The sequence below is a fragment of the Scyliorhinus torazame genome, chromosome 9, assembly GCF_047496885.1.
Source record: "Scyliorhinus torazame isolate Kashiwa2021f chromosome 9, sScyTor2.1, whole genome shotgun sequence".
Taxonomy (NCBI): Eukaryota; Metazoa; Chordata; class Chondrichthyes; order Carcharhiniformes; family Scyliorhinidae; genus Scyliorhinus; species Scyliorhinus torazame.
Window position 1 is genome coordinate 271,543,962 of NC_092715.1, and position 19,757 is coordinate 271,563,718.

The window sequence follows — 19,757 nt, forward strand, 5'->3', positions numbered from 1 at the left end:
CCTAAATACTACAGTTAAATTGTGTGGCAATGCCACAAGTGGCCTCCATAAGAGTAACGGCGTGGATGAACAGGCATTTGCTGGACATAGAACTGGACACAGGTGCAGCAGATTCTGTTCTGGAACAGAGCACGTTTGACCGCGTTAAGCAACGAATGTAGGATTTGGATCTGACCAATGCGAGAGCTCGGTTGGCCACCTACACGGGTGAGCCATAGAGCCATACAACACAGAAAAGGCCCTTCAGCCCATTGCATCTGTGCCGGTCAAAAACAACCAGCTAACCATTTTAATCCCATTTTCCAGCACTTGGCCCAGAGAGTGTTGAAAGATGTGGCGATAGAGTTGGTGGGTGCACGGATGATCATCTTCCAAAGTTCTGCAGATTCTGTAGCGGTTTCTGCAGATTTGAAGCTGGCACATGTAATCCCAATGTTTAAGAAAAAAAGCCATGATGTGGAGATGCCGGCGTTGGACTGAGGTGAGCACAGTAAGAAGTCTTACAACACCAGGTTAAAATCCAACAGGTTTGTTTCGAATCACTAGTTTTCGGAGCACAGCTCACCTGAGGAAGGAGGTGTGCTCCGAAAGCTTGGTATTCGAAACAAACCTGTTGGACTTTAACCTGGTGTAAGACTTCTTACTGAGAAAGAAAGGAGAGAGAAAATTGGGAAACGCAGATCTGCCAGCTTAAAACCAGTAGCAGGGAAAATGCTCGATTATATTATAACTGATCCGATAACGGGACACTTAGGAAATAATGGTAGAATTGGGCAGAGCCAACATGAATTTATGAAAGGGAAATAATTTTTGACAAATGATTTGACAAATCAAAGATTTTATAGCAGAGCACTTCGAAAATAGTGGCAAGGTTGGGCAGAGTCAGCATGGATTTATAGAGGGGAAATCATGCTTGACAAGTCTACTGGAAATCTTTCAGGATGTAATTCGTCGAGTTGACGAGGGGGAGATAGCGAATGTGATATATTTGGACTTTCAGAAGGCTTTTGACAAAGTTCTGCATCAGAGTTTAGTGTGTAAAATTAAAGCGCATGGGATTAGGTTGAGATTTTGAGATGGACAGAAAACTGGTTTGCAGACAGGAAACAAAGTAGGAATTAACTGGACTTTTTCAAATTGGCAGGCAGCGACTAGTGGGGTACCGCAGGGGTCGGTGCAGGGACCCCAGCTATTCACAATATATATTAATGATTTAGATGAGGGAACAAAATTTCATATCTCCATATTTGTAGATGACACCAAGTTGTGTGGGAGGGTGAGCTGTGAGGAGGATGCAGAGATCCTTCAATGTGACTTGGACAAGTTGAGTGAGTGCGAAAATTAATGGCAGATGCAGTATTATTTGGAGAAATGTGAGGTTATCGGCTTGGGTAGCAAAAACGAGGAGGCAGACTATTATCTGAATGGCCATACGTTAGGAGAGGGGAATGTGCAACGAGACCTGGGCGTCCTCGTACACCAGTCACTGGAGGTAAGCATGCAGGTGCAGCAGGCGGTAAAGAAGGCAAATGGTATGTTGGAGAGGAGTGAGAGAATTCGAGTTCAGGAGCAGGGATGTCTTGCTGCAACTATGCAGGGCCTTGCCTGGAATATTGTGTGCAGTTTTGGTCTCCTTATCTGTGGAAGGATGTTCTTGCTCCGGAGGGAGTGCAGCAAAGGTTTGCCAGACTGATTCCTGGGATGGCGGGACCGACGTATGAAGAGAGATTGAGTTGGTTAGGATTGTATTCACTGGAGTTCAGAAGAATGAGAGGGGATCTCATAGAAATCTATAAAATTCTAACAGGACGAGATGGGTAGATGCAGGAAGGATGTTCCCGATGGTGGGTTTGTCCAAAACCAGGGGTCACAGTCTGAGGATGCAGGGTAGATCATTTAGAGCAGAAATTAGGAGGAATTTCTTCACCCAGAGAGTGGTTTGCCTGTCAAATTCCTTACCACAAGAAGGAGCTTGAGGCCAAAACATGACATGTTTTCAAGAAGCAGTTAGATACGCACTTGGGGCAAATGGGACATAGTTTAGTCAATATCTTTGTATGTCTTAGGTTAGGATTGTTCTCGCTGGAGTTCAGAAGAATGAGGGGGGATCTCATAGAGACTTATAAAATTCTAACAGGACTGGACAGGGTACATGCAGGGAAGATGTTACCAATGATGGGTGTGTCCAGAACCAGGGGTCACAGTCTGAGGATTCAGGGTAAACCATTTCGGACAGAGATAAGGAGACATTCCTTCACACAAATAGTTGTGAGCCTGTGGAATTCATTACCACAGGAAGTAGTTGATGCTAAAACTTTGAATATATTCAAGAGGCGGTTGGATAGAGCACTTGGGAGAATGGGATCAAAGGCTATGGGGAGAAAGCAGGATTAGGCTATTGAGTTGGATGATCAGCCATGATGGTGATGAATGGCGGAGCAGGCTCGAAGGGCCAAAAGGCCTCCTCCTGCTCCTATCTTCTATGTATATGCACACTTCCATTTTGTTTACTTACGATAAACCATTTTATATGCCATTTATTTTCTCAAGTGTCCATTCTTTATCAAAACAGTCATGTGGAGCTTTTCAGTAGCAGGACAATTCTCCTGTGCATGCGAGTTGCACTTTTGAACATTTTTTTCTCATGCCGGCCATATGAACTTCAGTTCTCTGTTGCCTCAATTTACATTTGAAGGTGTTAGCAGCAGCTGCCACAGTGCCACAGACCCACTAACTATTTCCAAGGGCAAATCTGATTTGAAAAAGCTTGTTCTTTAATTATTAATTTTTGAGTAATATTATGATTGTCATTAGTGAAGTCTGATCTCATTTTAAAACCTGCCTATGTTTTTAATGTCCTCAACAGCAAGTTAGATGCCAACAGAAAGAAATAAACAACTTAATTCAGCGGAAAATTGCTGTTGATAACAACATTATGTTCGTGCAGAAGGAAGTAACTGACTTGAAGGAAAAACTGAAGAATAGAAGCCAGGATTATAAGGTATATAGACTCGTGCATCAAAATGTCCACCAGCTTCAAGTTTCGGGATTTATTTTAGCTCTTACAATTAACATTGTAAAGCCCTGTTTCCAGTCTGCTTGCTGCCTGAATTAACAATTGCTGTTCACATCACAGTGCAATGACGTTGCTCGCTGTTCAAGAATTTTCAGAAGAACTTATGTCTGTTTAACTTGTATTCAGAAATGTTTGAGAACAATTCCTCTTGTAGATTTGACAAAATTGTTGTTTTTTAGGACGCATGTTAATAGTCCCCTGTCCCAGTCACTGAAGCTGTAGCTGTCTTGTGACATTCCCTGTAAGCATGTCATTTGGAAAAGTGCCTTTAGGCCTTGAGGCACTTTAATGACTTGTGGTTTTATGCTGTGTGCAAAACTCTGAGAAAACATCTTAAAAGCTAAGAATCTTAGCTTTATAACTTTCTAGATAAATAGTTAATGATGGATATGGAGCAAAGAAGTAGGAGTGTGAAGATGTGGCTTCTCCTAATTAGATTCTGATGGGACCTACATTATTAATTGATAAGGACGGTGCCTGAAAGATTGTGTTTTTGTGGATCTCAAGAATAGCTGGGGACAGCATCAAAGGCAGTTTGATCAATTAATGGGCTCCTATAAATGTGCTCTTCAAAGCTGTCATTGAAGTAAGATATGACCCTTCTACCTGCATGAAAGGAGACCTAAAAAGCCAACAGGTAATTTTACATGTCAACTATCTAGGCTGCTGTGTGTACTAAGCTAGAAAAAAATGTTCAGTTGTTAATTCTCACGTTTGTTTTTTGACCTGCTTGGTGCACTTGCGCAGGACGCTAAGGAACGTGCTCTGAAGGTCGAGGAGAAAACCAGCTTGCTTGTGAAAAATCTAGAGAAAGAAAAGCAGGGATTAAGCACACGCTGCTCTGACCTGCTAAGTGACCTGGAGAAGCAAGCTGCCCAGTGGAAGGAAGAGAAGTCTGACATTGACTCCAAAGTAAAGGTATGAGAAGGGACTCTTGGGTAAGATTTCACAAGATGGTTTCATCTGTATTGACTTCATGGAATTTTCTTTAATAACAAGTCGCACAGTGGAATGTACCCCCTGGGCCTTGTGTTCATTTAAATTCATTCACTTAAAACCCACAGCTTTTAAAAAATTAATACTCCAAAGTGGAAAACCAACTGAAAATATTATATTAGAAATCACATGTGTCTCATTGTTAATATAACATGATCCCATTATCGTTTCATCTTTCCACGATATTATTACTTTTCAGGCAATGGAGACCTTTCCGAGCTACTGAAATGTGTATCACAGTAACTTTTCCTCTTGACTTAACATATGATTGAACTCCACAATTCACCTGCATAAAACTTAATCTTAAAGGAGTACGATATCTAATGATCTAATGTTTAAAAGATGGAACTGCCTGTAGTTTACACTCAGACTCAATCCTTTGCAAAACGCAAGAAGTAATATGTATACTGCAGTGCTGCGAGGAGGGTAAAGCTTGGTGTTTGACTGCTTCTGTTATGATCCCAGTTGATGTTATAACTGAGTGGGAAAATCCCAGAATGGAACCCCGGCTCAAAATACCTTAACCTTTACATTTTTGTTATAAAACGTGAAGGAACAGAGTTACATGACCGGTAATTAATTTGAACAACAAGAAAAAAATCATTCACTAAATTAAGCATATAGAACTATGGTAATATACTCCTTTTTCCCCTCTCAGTTAAACAATTACTCACATTTTAAGATGAACACGGATTACAATGCACATCAAAAGCTACAATGGTCTCATTGACGCACAAAGTCCCTTTTAATCACACAGGATGACTGTGGTAAGACACACTCTTCTCACAGCCAAATGAATGTCTGTAGTTTCCCTCACGATCCACTCAGATGAATCTTCTCTTTTTTAAAAATTATTTTTATTCAGATTTTTATCAAAACATAATTTTTGCATAACCATTAACAACATTTAACAAAACAAGGTGAACGTTAACATTATATAAAGAAAAAAGAACAAGAATATGCAACATTTCCCCCCCTGCCCCGGATTGCTGCTGCTGACATTTTAGTGCTGTCCTAGAAAGTCGAAGAACGGCTGCCACCTCTGAGAGAACCCCATCATGGACCCTCTCAAGGCAAACTTTATTTTCTCGACACTGAGAAACCCAGCCATGTCACCAACCCAGGTCTCCATACTCGGGGGTTTCGAGTCTCTCCACATTAAAAGGATCCGTCTCCGGGCTACCAGGGAGGCAAAGGCCAAGACTTCGGCCTCTTTCGCTTCCTGCACTCCCGGATCGTCTGACACACCAAAGATCGCTATCTCTGGACTCGGCACCACCCGCGTGTCTAGGATCTTGGACATTGCCTTAGCGAATCCCTGCCAGAATCCTTTAAGAGCCGGACATGCCCAGAACATATGGACATGGTTCGCTGGGCTTCCCGCACACCTCGCACATCTATCCTCAACCCCAAAGAACTTGCTCATTCTCGTTGCCATCATGTGTGCCCGGTGGACCATCTTAAACTAGATTAAGCTAAGCCTGGCACATGATGAAGAGGAATTAACCCTGCTCAGGGCATTCGCCCACAGGCCTGCATCCAGCTCCCCGCCTAGCTCCTCCTCCCGCTTGCCCTTAAGTTCCACCACTGGGGCTTCCTCCGCCTCCTGTAGATCTTGGTAGATGTCCGACACCTTCCCCTTCCCTACCCAGGTGCCGGAGACCACCCTATCCTGTATCCTACGTGGGGATAGCAATGGAAATGTCACCACCTGTTTTTTAAGAAAGGCGCGGCCCTGAAGGTATCTGAAGGCATTTCCATGGGGCAAACTTAATTTCTCCTCCAGCGCTTTCAAGCTGGGAAAAGTCCCATCTATGAACAGGTCCCCCATATTTTAATATCTGCCCTATGCCAGCTTTGAAATCCTCCGTCTATCTTGTACTCGCGGGGTCTTATTTGCCCATACAAATCCTGAAATGATCTTGTTCACCCGCTTAAAGATGGACTTAGGGATGAAGATGGGAAGGCACTGGAAGACAAACAAAAATCTGCGGAGGACCGTCATCTTAACGGGCTGCACCCTCCTCGCTAGAGAAAGCGGGAGCAAGTCCCACCTTTTGAAGTCCCCCTCCATCTGCTCTACCAGCCGGGATAAGTTAAGCTTGTGGAGGGCACCCCAGTTCCGAGCTACCTGTATACCTAGTTACCGAAACTCTTCTCCACCATCTTAAGCTGGAGCTCTCCCAGTCTCTTCTCCTGCCCTTTAGCTTGGATCGTGAACATCTCGCTTTTCTTCTCGTTTAATTTGTCCCCCGAAAAATTGCTGAAGTCCCTCAAAATCTGCATGACCTCCCCCATCCCCTCTAGTGGGTCCGAAATATACAGGAGCAGATCATCCGCGTAAAGCGAGACCCGATGCTCCCCCCCCCCCGAACCAACCCCTGCCAGTTCTTTGAAGTCCGCAGCGCTATGGCCAATGGCTCTATTGCAAGGGCGAATAGTCACTCAGATGAAGACCCTGAGCCACCCTGTCTCACTGAACTCCGGCTTCCACAACAGTGATTTCAAATTCTACTTTCAAAAGCCACACTTCCAGATCATGGGCGAGATTCTCCCCCAACGGCGCGATGTCCGCCAACTGGCGCCCAAAACGGCGCCAATCAGACGGGCATCGCGCCGCCCCAAAGGTGCGGAATGCTCCGCATCTTTGGAGGCCGAGCCCCAACATTGAGGGGCTAGGCCGGCGTCGGAGGGATTTCCGCCCCGCCAGCTGGCGGAAACGGCGTTTGTTGCCCCGCCAGCTGGCGCGGAAATGACATCCCCGGGCGGCGCATGCGCGGGAGCGTCAGCGGCCGCTGACAGTTTCCCGCGCATGCGCAGTGGGGAGAGTCTCTTCTGCCTCCGCCATGGTGGAGGCTGTTGCGGAGGCGGAAGGGAAAGAGTGCCCCACACGGCACAGGCCCGCCTGCGGATCGGTGGGCCCTGATCGCGGGCCAGGCCACCGTGGGGCACCCTCCGGGGTCAGATCGCCCCGCGCCCCCCCCAGGACCCCGGAGCCCGCCCACGCCGCCTTGTCCTGCCGGTAAATACCTACTTTAATTTACGCCGGCGGGACAGGCAATTTCTCGGCGGGACTTCGGCCCATCCGGGCCGGAGAATCGAGCGGGGGGGGGGGGCCCGCCAACCGGCGCGGCCCGATTTCCGCCCCCGCCCAATCTCCGGTACCGGAGCTTCGGCGGGGTGGGGGCAGGATTCACGGCGGCCAACGGCCATTCTCCGACCCGCTGGGGGGCCGGAGAATGACGCCCCAGGTTTTAAATTATGCTTTCCTTTCACTGCTTTCAGATTTTACACCTCTTCGTTCGGGTTGCCTTTGTCTTAGAGCCTTTTACACAAACTCTGAGATCCAACTACCGATTTCCACAATTATTTCAAATAATGTCTCCCAAACAGTAGTAATTTCTCACAAACGTAACACTGCTGCATATATCTTTTTAGCTCTTCGATCCAATGCCTTTTCAACTCTTTGTGATTTTACTGAACAGCAATCTGTTCTGCTTCCTAGTTACCTTTGTTACGTTAACTCCAGACTCTTAATTTCTTTAGTTTCCTTAACTAGCTGGATTCCGGCATCTGGGGCGAAATTCTCCCCCAACGGCGCGATGTCCGCCGACTGGCGCCAAACACGACGCCAATCAGACGGGCATCGCGCCGCCCCAAAGGTGCGGAATGCTCCGCATCTTTGGGGGCCGAGCCCCAACATTGAGGGGCTAGGCCGGCGCCAGAGTGATTTCCGCCCCACCAGCTGGCGGAAATGGTGTTTGGTGTCCCGCCAGCTGGCGCAGAAATGCGGCGCATGCGCGGGAGCGTTAGCGGCCGCTGACAGTTTCTCGCGCATGCACAATGGAGGGAGTCTCTTCTGCCTCCGCCATGGTGCAGGCCGTGGCGGAGGCGGAAGGGAAAGAGTGCCCCCACGGCACAGGCCCGCCCGCGGATCGGTGGGCCCCGATCGCGGGCCAGGCCACCGTGGGGGGCACCCCCGGGGTCAGATCGCCCCGCGCCCCCCCCAGGACCCCGAAGCCCGCCCACGCCGCCTGGTCCCACCGGTAAATACCAGCTTTGATTTACGCCGCCGGGACAGGCAATTTCTGGGCGGGGCTTCGGCCCATTCGGGCCGGAGAATTGAGCGGGGGGTCCCGCCAACCGGCGGGGGGTCGGAGAATGATGCCCCTGGTCTCTTAACCATTACTCCATAGAATGTCTTTTATTGTAGCAAGGCTGAGAGAGATGTTCCTCTTGAGCCTTCTGAAAGCAACTGCTTCGAGCTGGGCTGAGAGACTGCCTTCTCTCTCACTACCTTCTCCCTCACTATCTGCAACTGCAATCAAATTTAGCTAAACTAAAAGGTGAGGGCTGGTTTAGCACAGTGGGCTAAATAGCTGGCTTGCAATGCAGAACAATGCCAGCAGCGCGGTTACAATTCCCGTACCGGCCTCCCCGAACAGGCGCCGGAATGTGTTGACTAGGGGCTTTTCACAGTAACTTCATTGAAGCCTACTTGCGACAATAAATTATTATTATTATTATTATTAGTTAAAAGCTTCTCTCCTTACAAAGCCCCAGTTGCTCAGCAACAACTGCTGGCTTATGTACTCTTCATTTACTCGTTAAAACTACTTTTATTTTCCTAACACTGACTCATCCTGAAATGCATGGATGACCAAGGGATCTGGAAAAGGAAATGTGGAAATTATGCTACAGTTATAGTACATTATATAGAGAAGGAATCAAGGTGGGTAAGCGAAGATAAGGTGCAGATCATCCAGTGGAATGGTGGAACAGGAGTGAGGAGCTACTCCTGTTCCTATGTTCCTGTCCCAATCACAGTGGAGTCCTTATTCACATTCTAGGGGAAGCCCCCAAAAAATAAAATTTGTCAAGTTTCTAAATCTTGCATTTTTTAAATTGGTATTTGTGTATTTTTGACACTGTTTTAAAGCTCCATCATCTCTCTGTTTTTTTAGATTATAGTTTATATACATGGCTAACACTTGTTTCAAATGATACTGTGGGAAGAACGTCAACATTTAATAATGTATTTTACACTTGGAAGATGGTGCACCAGAGTAATTTGCCAATCTTTACTGAGTTGTTGGACAGCCCAAAAAACAGGGTAGGATGGTCAGCGTTAGTCGGGCTTACAGCCAATTCCTGACATTCGCGATTGTACTGGAGGAGGCTGTTGCTTGCTTTCCTAGCTGTCTTGGGAGAATGGCAAATGAAGGAGATTATAAATTTAAGATACCGAAATTGATGATCGTTGTCCTCTGTAAACAATTGCTCTTGCTGTACTTGGTTCCATTTGCTGCACTTTAGGAAAGGTGTGAAAGCACTGGAGCGAGTGTAGAAAAGATTCACAAGAACGGTTCCTCGGATGAGGAACTTCAGTTATGAAAATAGATGGGAGAAGTTGGCGCTGCTTTACTCAGAGAAAAGAAGCTGAAAGGAAATTTGATAGAGATATTCAAAATCATGGTGGGCGGACAAAGTAGGCAGGGAGAAAATGTTGAAAACAAAATAACACAGATTTAAAGTAAGTGACAAAAGAAACCCAGGCAATAGGAGAAAAACATTTTTACCCAGCGAGTGGTTAAGGTTTAGAACGCACTACCCAAGTTTGTGGCAAAGACAAGTTCAATTGAAACATTCCAAAGGAAGTTACACTGTTAAGAATAATAATAATCTTTATTGTCACAAGGAGGATTACGTTAACACTGCAACGAAGTTACTGTGAAAAGCCCCTAATCGCCACATTTTGGCGCCTGTTCGGGTACTCAGAGGGAGAATTCAGAATGTCCAATTCACCTAACAAGCACGTCTTTTCCGGATTTGTGGGAGGAAACCGGAGCACCCGGAGGAAACCCAAGCAGACACGAGGAGAACATGCAGACTCCGCACAGACAGTGATGGAGGGGTTCAGAGAAAACTGAGGAGAAAGGCACTCAGTGAATTTCTCGTACAGAGAGCCAATGCAGACACAATGGGCGCGATTCTCCGCTCCCCCGCCGGTTGGGAGAATCGGCTGGGTTGCCAAATTTTCCCGCGACGCCGGTCCGACGCCCTCCCGCGATTCACGGAAGCGGCCAGATCGGCACAATCGCGTTTTGTACGGTGTACAGTGAATCGCCCGAGACAGCCAAAATGGCGATTCACCGGTACCCCCGCGATTCTCCGGCCCGGGTGGGCCGAGCGGCCTGCCCAAAACGGCGAGTTCTCCCCGGCGCCGTCCACACCTGGTCGCTGCCGGGGGGGGGCGGCCTGCGGGGGGGGGGAGGGGGGCGAGGGGGGGTCCTGCACCGGGGGGGGGGCCTCAAATGGGGTCTGGCCCACGATCGGTGCCCACCGATTGTCGGGCCGGCCTCTCTGAAGGAGGACCTCCTTCCGCAGCCCCGCAAGATCCGTCAGACATCTTCTTGCGGGGCGGACTCGGAGAGGACGGCAACCACGCATGTGCGGGTGACGCCAGTTAAGCGGCGCCGGCCACGTTATGTATGCGGCGCCGCCTTTACGCGGCGCCAAGGCCTGGCGCGCGTAAATGACGCGGCGCCGCTCCTAGCCCATTATCGGGCCCTGAATCGGTCGGGATAGGGGCCGTTTCGCGCCGTCGTGTACCTCAACAGCGTTCACGACGGCGCGAACACTCTGCCTCCATTTCGGAGAATCCCGCCCAATGAGCTGAATGGCCTCCCGGGCTGTAATCATTCTCTAATTAGTGGAATACATTTGTATTTCTATGGCCCCACTAATTCTTTGCAGTCACATGTTGAATTTTGCTTCATTTTTCACCAATAACAGCCCATATTTTTTGCTTGGTATGTGTTAAGGAGCAAATGCCAAGTCTGCTGCTTGATATAATGTAGATTAATATCTCAGTTTCTCACATTATTCCAGTTTTCTTTATTTTTTTGCATTGTTTTCATTATTATTTTCCTGAATTTGTTACTTTTCTTTTCTTGTTGGGCGAGCCAGACAGATTGTTTAAATTTGATGGTGGGAAAGTACAAATTATTTTATAATTATATTTGTACCAATATTTTGCCAAAAATACAGGAATATAATTTCCAAACTTTTTTTTGCCATGAAATAATAATATCATTTTAGGGTGATGTTGATATTCTGTGTATATTCTGTGTATATTCTGTGTCCAGGGTTAATTGAACAGGGAGCAGGTTGCCAGAGACAAGGGGCGGAATTCTCCGCAATCGGCGCGGTGTCCGCCGACCGGCGCCAAAAACGGCGCGAATCAGTCCGGCATCGTGCCGCCCCAAAGTTGCGGAATCCTCCGCATCTTGAGCGGTGAAGCCCTAACCTTGAGGGGCTAGGCCCGCGCCGGACTGATTTCCGCCCCGCCAGCTGGCGGGAAAGGCCTTTGGTGCCCCGCCAGATGGCGTGAAACTGACTTTGCCCGGCGCCGCATGCGCGGGAGCGTCAGCGGCTGCTCACGGCATCCCCGCGCATGCGCAGTGAAGGGGGTCTCTTCCACCTCCGCCATGGTGGAGACCGTGGCGAAGGCGGAAGGAAAAGAGTGCCCCCACGACACAGGCCTGCCCATGGATCGGTGGGCCCCGATCGCGGGCCAGGCCACCGTGGGGGCACCCCCCAGGGCTAGATCGCCCCGCGCCCCCCCCAGCCCGCTCGCGCCGCCTTGTCCCGCCGGTAAGAGAGGTGGTTTAATCCACGCCGGCGGGACAGGCATTCCAGCAGCGGGACTTCGGCCCATCGCGGGCCGGAGAATCGCTGAGGGGGGTGCCCGCCAACCGGCGCGGCGCGATTCCCGCCCCCGCCGAATATCCGGTGCCGGAGAATTCGGCAACCGGCGGGTGCGGGATTCACGCCAGCCCCCGGGGTCGGAGAATCTCGCCCAAGTAGTCTGTGAGGGCTAAGTGACGAAAGGTTAAAGTTTTTAGGCTGATGAATTGTAAAGCGAGGTCATGGCGAGTTTGAGTTGCAAGTTGTATTTAAAATTTGCATTGTGAGATAAATGGGAAACTTTGTTTTGCCGTTGTCGAAATTCAAATAGGAATTCAGAGGTGATAAAGAACCTTTTGATCTTACAAAAGTTAATTGTAAATAGAAGAAGGCAAATTAAATCTTATTAACCCGAAAGTGGAGGCAAAATAGGAAAACGTGAAAGATTTTTATATTTGGAGAAGTTGGGTTCAAATGAGGACAATGGAACTTGATATGAAAGTGGAAAAATATATTGAAGGAAGATGTTTTAATTGAGTTGGTTGGCTGTGGGGGATTAACCCTGCAGACCAGCTTCTTTGTGCCAAGAAGCTATGAAAGTTTTGAATTGGAGACAGCCAGCCAATGTTATAGCAGAAAAGCCTTTGTTTTCAGAAAGCAATGTGTTTCTGACCTTTTGACAAATTCTACATCGGCATGGAAGTGTTGAGAAAGTGTGCGGTATATCTTTTATTAAAGTCACCACAATTCCTTGACTTAGGTTATATTACTGGATTTTGAAAGTTAAGAATCCACAAAGGTAATTTAGTTGTGTACTTCTGACCAGGCATGTTGACTACTTTAACTGTGTGCTTATTGAGAGAACCTTTAACAAATGGGTACTTATAAATGGGTGTGTATATAAGTATCTGAGGTGAGAATACCTTTAAGAAATGGGTGTTTATTACTGCAGTGATGTCAGAGAGTGGGTGGAGCTGGGCTGTCTGTCACCTTTTTACTTTTGTTTTAGGTTGTTTGCTGCAGGGTGTGTTTTAGTTTTGTTTTCAGTGCTGGATAGCTGCAGTCACAGCCAGAAGGTGTATTAGAGTCTCTCTCTGTAATCTAAAGACTGCAAATCGATCCTAGTGATTTAAAACTAACAACAGTAGTGACTTTAACCTGATGTGGTAAAAGGTGTTTTAAGTCTTATAGATATTAAAAGAAAAGCTTAAAGGATTACTTAGTGTTGTATTCTTTGGGGGTTGTATTTGAATTGATGGTTGCTAAGATGTTCACTGTATGTTTTAAAAAGGTTAACTTGAGTTCATAGAATAAACATTGTTTTGCTTGAAAAAATACTTTTCCATTTCTGCTGTACCACCTGTAGAGTGGGCCGTGTGCTCCCCATACCACAATCTAGTAAAAGTTGTGGGTCAGGTAACTCCATGATACACTTTGGGGTTCTCTAAACCCTGGCCCATAACATTATTGTGCGTTTATTTATTTATTTTTCTGAATAAAACTTGTAATTTTAAAAATCCTATGCTTCTAGGGCCAGTAGCTTTTCCTCATTTTCGCAATTAAAAAATGGTTTATGATTTGCGAGACAGACCTCACTCGCGTGCTGCTTGCTCAACAATAACATCTGCTGTGGTCATAATAAATTTTAAAAGTGCATCAATTGACATCTCTTTTGATGGCGAAGGGATGATCATCACCTCTATCACTGCTATGGACTTTACCAGCAATAACATGGGTTTGCAACTGGGATTTCCTGTGGTGCACAGGGGCTCATTCACCTCAGCATGTGATGGTAGCATTCAAAGCAAATGTTTGGTATCCAAAGCAGTTTTGATGGCAGTAATAACATCTTATATGTAACCACTTTTACTTCTACTTGGGAAAGCCTAGATTTGGCAAGAATTGGTTAATGATTAATAACCATACTCCTGGATTAAAAAGCGTCTCTGCGACTGAAAAATATGCTCTAGACCTTTGAAGATACTACTGTTATGGCTGGGATGGGAGGAGCACACAGATTATCTCGCCCCACCACGCCATTAGTTTAAACGTTTAATTTACTCACCAAAATGGCCAATTCTTTACCATCACTACTGTTGCCCAGACAAAAAGATACTTAAACCAGAGTTCTTCCAATAAACTCGGAAGGATTGATTTATTATGAAGCAAACCATCTTTTTAACAAGTTGCAAGAACTGGTTAACACACAAGTGTAATCTCTTTTAAAACTTTGAGAGCACACATGCACACATAGATTCACACATGCACAAATAAACAAAAAACATGCAAGCAGTCTCTAGAGATGGACGGTTGGAAAAAATTTGTATAAGAAAAAGATAAAGTGTGCAGATTTAGACGTTGTCAATCTGGAGCTCCCTCGTGTGAAGAAGGTCACTGGTACCAGTAGATGTCTGGAGGTTTTCACCAATGGAGCTTTGGCATGGAGCAGAATACAGAGTTGGATCAATTCTTTCTGTCTCAGCTTTGTGGGTTTTCAAATGCAGACAAATTACACTCAGCGGAGGATTCTCTGGCTACAGTTTGATAACCACACACAATGTCAGACAAGGCAGTGAGAGAGTCAGTTAAGGTAACTTTGCATCTTAGCTTATCCCCCCAAAAAGACTGAGTTCAAAAACAGCAGATTCAAAACTTAAAGGTTGTCTCTGTCATGTGACATCCAGTAAGTCACTAGCCTTCATCTTGTTCCAGTCCCCCCCCCATCAATTAAAATGATTGAAGTGCAAAAAAGCACAAAAACTGACGTTTTCCATCGAGTACCATGCTGGTCAGGTAATTTATTGGAAAAGACATTGTTGCTCCCAGTCCAAAGCTGAATTTATGCTGTTTATGTTTAAAAAAACTCCCAGGTGTCCTAATAATGCAATGTCCTTCCAGATTGCAAAATAACGTTCCAGTTTGTGCAGAAACGGTAAAAAAGGCACGTTTCAAAGTGGATGAATCCCTGAAAGTTAATGCAATAACTGATCTTTGTGGCAAAGGGTTATGTAACATAGAAAGAAAATGTTATTGCACACCACCGCAAAGAATGATCTGGTGGGGAATTGCCAGCTGGTTATGGACAGGCATTAATGATTTTCAACCTCTGACCAGCCAGCCCTGCCTTCTGAGGAGGAGGCATTGAAATCCTAGAGGCACCCAATATCTTGCTATCAAGAAGACAGGCAGTCGACTTCCGGGTGCGGCGATGACCAGCTAAGTCGCACGTTTCGGCAGCTCCCGTTGGAACGGACTTTTGGGCTCTTAATAGGAGCCCCAACGGCAATTTAAACGGCCAAAAACATTGTGCGGTAAACCAGAAGGGAATCCCCCCGGACACGCATGGATAAGGGAGAGGATAGCGGCCGGATTGCGGAGGATCCTCTGGAGCAGCGGCAAGGAAGGCAAGCTCAAAGCAAGATGGCGTCGGAAGGTGGCCGTTTGTTATGGGGCCCGGACCAACAAGAGTTACTGCGGCGCTGCGTGGAAGAGCTGAAAAAGGAGTTGAAGAAGGAGCTGTTGGCCCCGATATTACAGGCGATTGAGGGGCTAAAGGAGGAGCAGAAGACCCAAGAGCTGGAGCTTCGGGTCGTGAAGGCAAAGGCTGCTGAAAATGAAGACGAAATACAGGGCCTGGTGGTGAAGACAGAGACGCACGAGGCACAGCACAAAAGGTGTGTGGAAAGGCTGGAAGTACTGGAGAATAATTCGAGGAGGAAGAATTTAAGAGTTCTGGGTCTTCCCGAAGGCGCAGAAGGGGCGGACGCCGGGACATATGTGAGCACGATGCTTCACTCGCTAATGGGATCGGAGGCCCCGACGGGCCCTTTGCAGGTGGAGGGAGCTTATCGAGTTTTGGCTCGAAGACCGAAGGCTGGAGAAATACCTCGAGCTATAGTGGTGAGGTTTCTCCGCTACAATGACAGAGAGACGGTCCTCAGATGGGCGAAGAAAACTCGGAGCTGTAGGTGGGAGAACGCGGTGATCCGCGTATACCAGGATTGGAGTGCGGAGGTGGCGAGAAGGAGGGCAAGTTTTAATCGGGCTAAGGCGGTGCTTCACAAAAAGAAGATCCAGTTTGGAATGTTGCAACCGGCGAGATTGTGGGTCACACATCAAGGGAAGCACCACTACTTTGAGACGGCAGAAGAGGCGTGGACATTCATTGTGGACGAGAAGCTGGAATAGTCTGGCGAGAGAAAGAACTTTTGGGACAAAGTGGTGGGGTGATTATGTGGGGCGAGGGGAAAAGGGGGGGGGGATGATTTTTCAATTTGTTAATCTTGCAATCCTGTAACTTTTCTCTCTCCCCCATGTTGGGGGGGGGGGGGAGTATGAGGAAATGTGGGCGCCGGCCATTAGGGGCGGGGCCGAGTGGGAAACACGGGCTTTGTTCCCACGCTATGGTAATTATGGCGGGAACAGGGACGCAGGAAGGAGGGGGCCTCGCACAGTGGGGGCCGAGGATAAGGGGGGAAGCCGAGGTCAGCCAGAGTTCGCTGACTTCTGGGAGCAACATGGGGGGTGCAACTACGCTAGAGGGGGATCTAGCGGAGGGGGGGAGGGGGGGTTAACTGGGTTGCTGCTGCTAAGGGGAAGGGGAGCTGTTATGGGATGGGGTGGTCGAGGCGGGAGGGCGCCGTCGGGGGGATACATGGGTATGTGGGAACCGGGTGAGGAGCTGGGTTAAAAAAGGGGATAGCTAGTCGACAAGGGGGGGGGGGGGGGAGTAAAGAGCCCCCCAACCCGGCTGATCACGTGGAACGTGAGAGGGCTGAACGGGCCGATTAAAAGGGCACGGGTACTCGCACACCTAAAGAAATTAAAGGCAGATGTGGTTATGTTACAGGAGACGCATCTGAAACTGATAGACCAGGCCAGACTACGCAAAGGATGGGTGGGCAGGTGTTTCATTTGGGTTTAGATGCGAAGAACAGGGGGGTGGCTATCTTAGTGGGGAAGCGGGTACTGTTTGAGGCAAAGACCATAGTGGCGGATAGTGGGGGTAGATGTGATGGTGAGTGGCAGATTGCAAGGGGAGGCGGTGGTTCTGGTGAACGTATACGCCCCGAACTGGGATGATACAAATTTTATGAGGCGTATGTTGGGACGTATCCCGGACCTGGAGGCGGGAAAGTTGGTAATGGGGGGAGACTTCAATACGGTGCTTGATCCAGGGCTGGACCGGTCGAGGTCCAGGACCGGGAGGAGGCCGGCAGCGGCCAGGGTGCTCAAGGACTTCATGGAGCAGATGGGAGGGGTAGACCCCTGGAGATTTAGTAGGCCTAGGAGTAAGGAGTTCTCATTTTTCTCCCAGGTTCACAAAGTATACTCACTGATAGATTTTTTTGTCTTGGGAAGGGCACTGATTCCGAAGGTGACAGGGACGGAATATACGGCTAGAGCCATTTCGGACCACGCTCCACATTGGGTAGACCTGGAGGTAGGAGAGGAAAAAGAACAACACCCACTCTGGAGAATGGATATGGGCTTATTGGCGGTTGAGGGGGTATGTTTAAGGGTGAGGGGGTGCATTGAAAGGTACTTGGAGCTTAATGACAATGGAGAGGTTCAGGTGGGAGTGGTCTGGGAGGCGTTGAAGGCGGTGGTTAGAGGGGAACTGATATCCATAAGGGCACATAATGGGAAGCAAGAGGGTAAAGAAAGGGAGCGATTGCTGAAAGAACTTTTGAGGGTGGACAGGCAATATGCGGAGGCACCGGAGGAGGGACTGTCCAGGGAAAGACAAAGGCTACATGTGGAATTTGACCTGCTGACCACGGGTAAGGCAGAGGCACAGTGGAGGAGGGCACAGGGTGTACAGTATGAGTATGGAGAGAAGGCGTGTCGGCTACTGGCCCACCAATTGAGGAAGAGGGGAGCAGCGAGGGAGATAGGTGGGGTGAGAGATGAGGAGGGAGAGATGGAACGGGGAGCGGAGAGAGTGAACGGGGTGTTCAAGGCATTTTATGAGAGGTTATATAAGGCTCAGCCCCCGGAAGGGAAGGAGGGAATGATGTGTTTCTTGCATCAGCTGGAATTCCCTAAGGTGGAGGAGCAGGAGAGGGCGGGACTGGGAGCACAGATTGAGATGGAGGAGGTGGTAAAAGGGATTGGGAGCATGCAGGCGGGGAAGGCCCCGGGACCGGACGGATTCCCGGTGGAATTTTATACGAAGTATATGGACTTACTGGCCCCGCTTTTGACGAGAACCTTTAATGAGGCTAGGAAAAGGGGGCAGCTGCCCTCGACTATGTCGGAGGCAACGATATCGCTCCTTTTGAAGAAGGAAAAAGACCCGCTGCAGTGTGGGTCCTACAGGCCCATTTCCCTTTTAAATGTAGATGCTCAGCTCCTGGCCAAGGTGATGACGATGAGGATAGAGGACTGTGTCCCAGGGGTGGTCCACGAGGATCAAACTGGGTTCGTTAAGGGGAGACAGCTGAACACGAACATACGGAGGTTGCTAGGGGTAATGATAATGCCCCCACCAGAGGGGGAGGCGGAGATAGTGGTGGCGATGGATGCCGAGAAAGCATTCGATAGAGTGGAGTGGGATTATCTGTGGGAGGTGCTGAGGAGATTTGGTTTTGGAGAAGGGTATATCGGATGGGTACAGCTGCTGTATAGGGCCCCGGTGGCGAGCGTGGTCACGAGCAGACAGAGGTCTGATTACTTCCGTCTTCATAGAGGGACGAGGCAGGGGTGTCCCCTGTCTCCGTTACTGTTTGCATTGGCGATTGAGCCCCTGGCCATAGCACTGAGGGGCTCCAGGAAGTGGAGGGGAGTACTCAGGGGAGGAGAAGAACACCGGGTATCTTTGTATGCAGATGATTTATTGCTGTATGTTGCGGACCCAGTGGAGGGGATGCCTGAGATAATGCAGACACTCAGGGAGTTTGGGGAATTTTCGGGGTACAAATTGAATATGGGTAAGAGTGAGTTGTTTGTGGTGCATCCGGGGGAGCAGAGCAGGGGAATAGATGATTTACCGCTGTGGAAGGTAACAAGAGATTTCCGGTACTTGGTGATTCAGATAGCCAGGAGTTGGGGAACCCTATATAGGCTTAATTTAACAAGATTGGTGGAACAGATGGAGGAGGATTTTAAGAGATGGGACATGGTGCCCCTGTCACTGGTGGGTAGGGTGCAGGCGGTCAAAATGGTAGTCCTCCCGAGATTCCTCTTTGTGTTTCAGTGCCTTCCGGTGATGGTCATGAAGGCTTTTTTCAAGAGAATTGAGAAAAGTGTCATGAGTTTTGTGTGGGCCGGGAAGACCCCGAGAGTGAGGAGGGGGTTCTTGCAGCGTAGCAGGGATAGGGGGGGGGGGGGGACTACAGAGCCTAAGTGAATACTACTGGGCCGCCAATATCTCAATGGTGTGTAAGTGGATGGGAGAAGGGGAGGGAGCGGCGTGGAAGAGATTGGAGATCGCGTCCTGCAAGGGAACCAGCCTACAAGCAATGGTGATGGCGCCGTTGCCGTTCTCCCCGAAGAAATACACCACAGGTCCAGTGGTGGTGGCAACACTAAAAATTTGGGGGCAGTGGAGACGACATAGGGGAAGGACGGGAGCCTCGGTGCGGTCCCCGATAAGAAATAACCATAGGTTTGTCCCGGGGAGAATGGATGGGGGATTTGGAGCATGGCAGAGAGCTGGGGTTGTGCAACTGAGAGATCTGTTCGTAGACGGGACGTTTGCGAGTCTGGGAGCGCTGACGGAAAAATATGGGTTGCCCCAAGGGAATGAATTTCGATACATGCAACTGAGGGCTTTTGCGAGGCAGCAGGTGAGGGAATTCCCGCAGCTCCCGATGCAGGAGATTCAAGATAGAGTGATCTCAGGGACATGGGTGGGGGATGGTAGGGTGTCGGATATATACAGGGAAATGAGAGACGAGGGGGAGATCATGGTGGATGAGCTGAAGGGGAAATGGGAAGAAGAGCTGAGGGAAGAGATTGAGGAGGGGCTGTGGGCTGATGCCCTACGTAGGGT

General features: G+C 48.4%; 1 protein-coding gene across 8 annotated transcripts in view; it reads left to right on the top strand.

Moving 5' to 3' along the window:
- Positions 1-19,757, top strand: part of cntln (centlein, centrosomal protein) — a 725,020-nt gene that overhangs the window by 94,566 nt on the left and 610,697 nt on the right. For all 8 annotated transcript variants that reach the window (XM_072517511.1, XM_072517513.1, XM_072517506.1 and 5 more), the window contains exons 5-6: positions 2,867-3,001; positions 3,824-3,994. In XM_072517511.1, the coding sequence (XP_072373612.1) occupies positions 2,867-3,001; positions 3,824-3,994 (306 nt within the window). The remainder of the gene's footprint in view (positions 1-2,866; positions 3,002-3,823; positions 3,995-19,757) is intronic.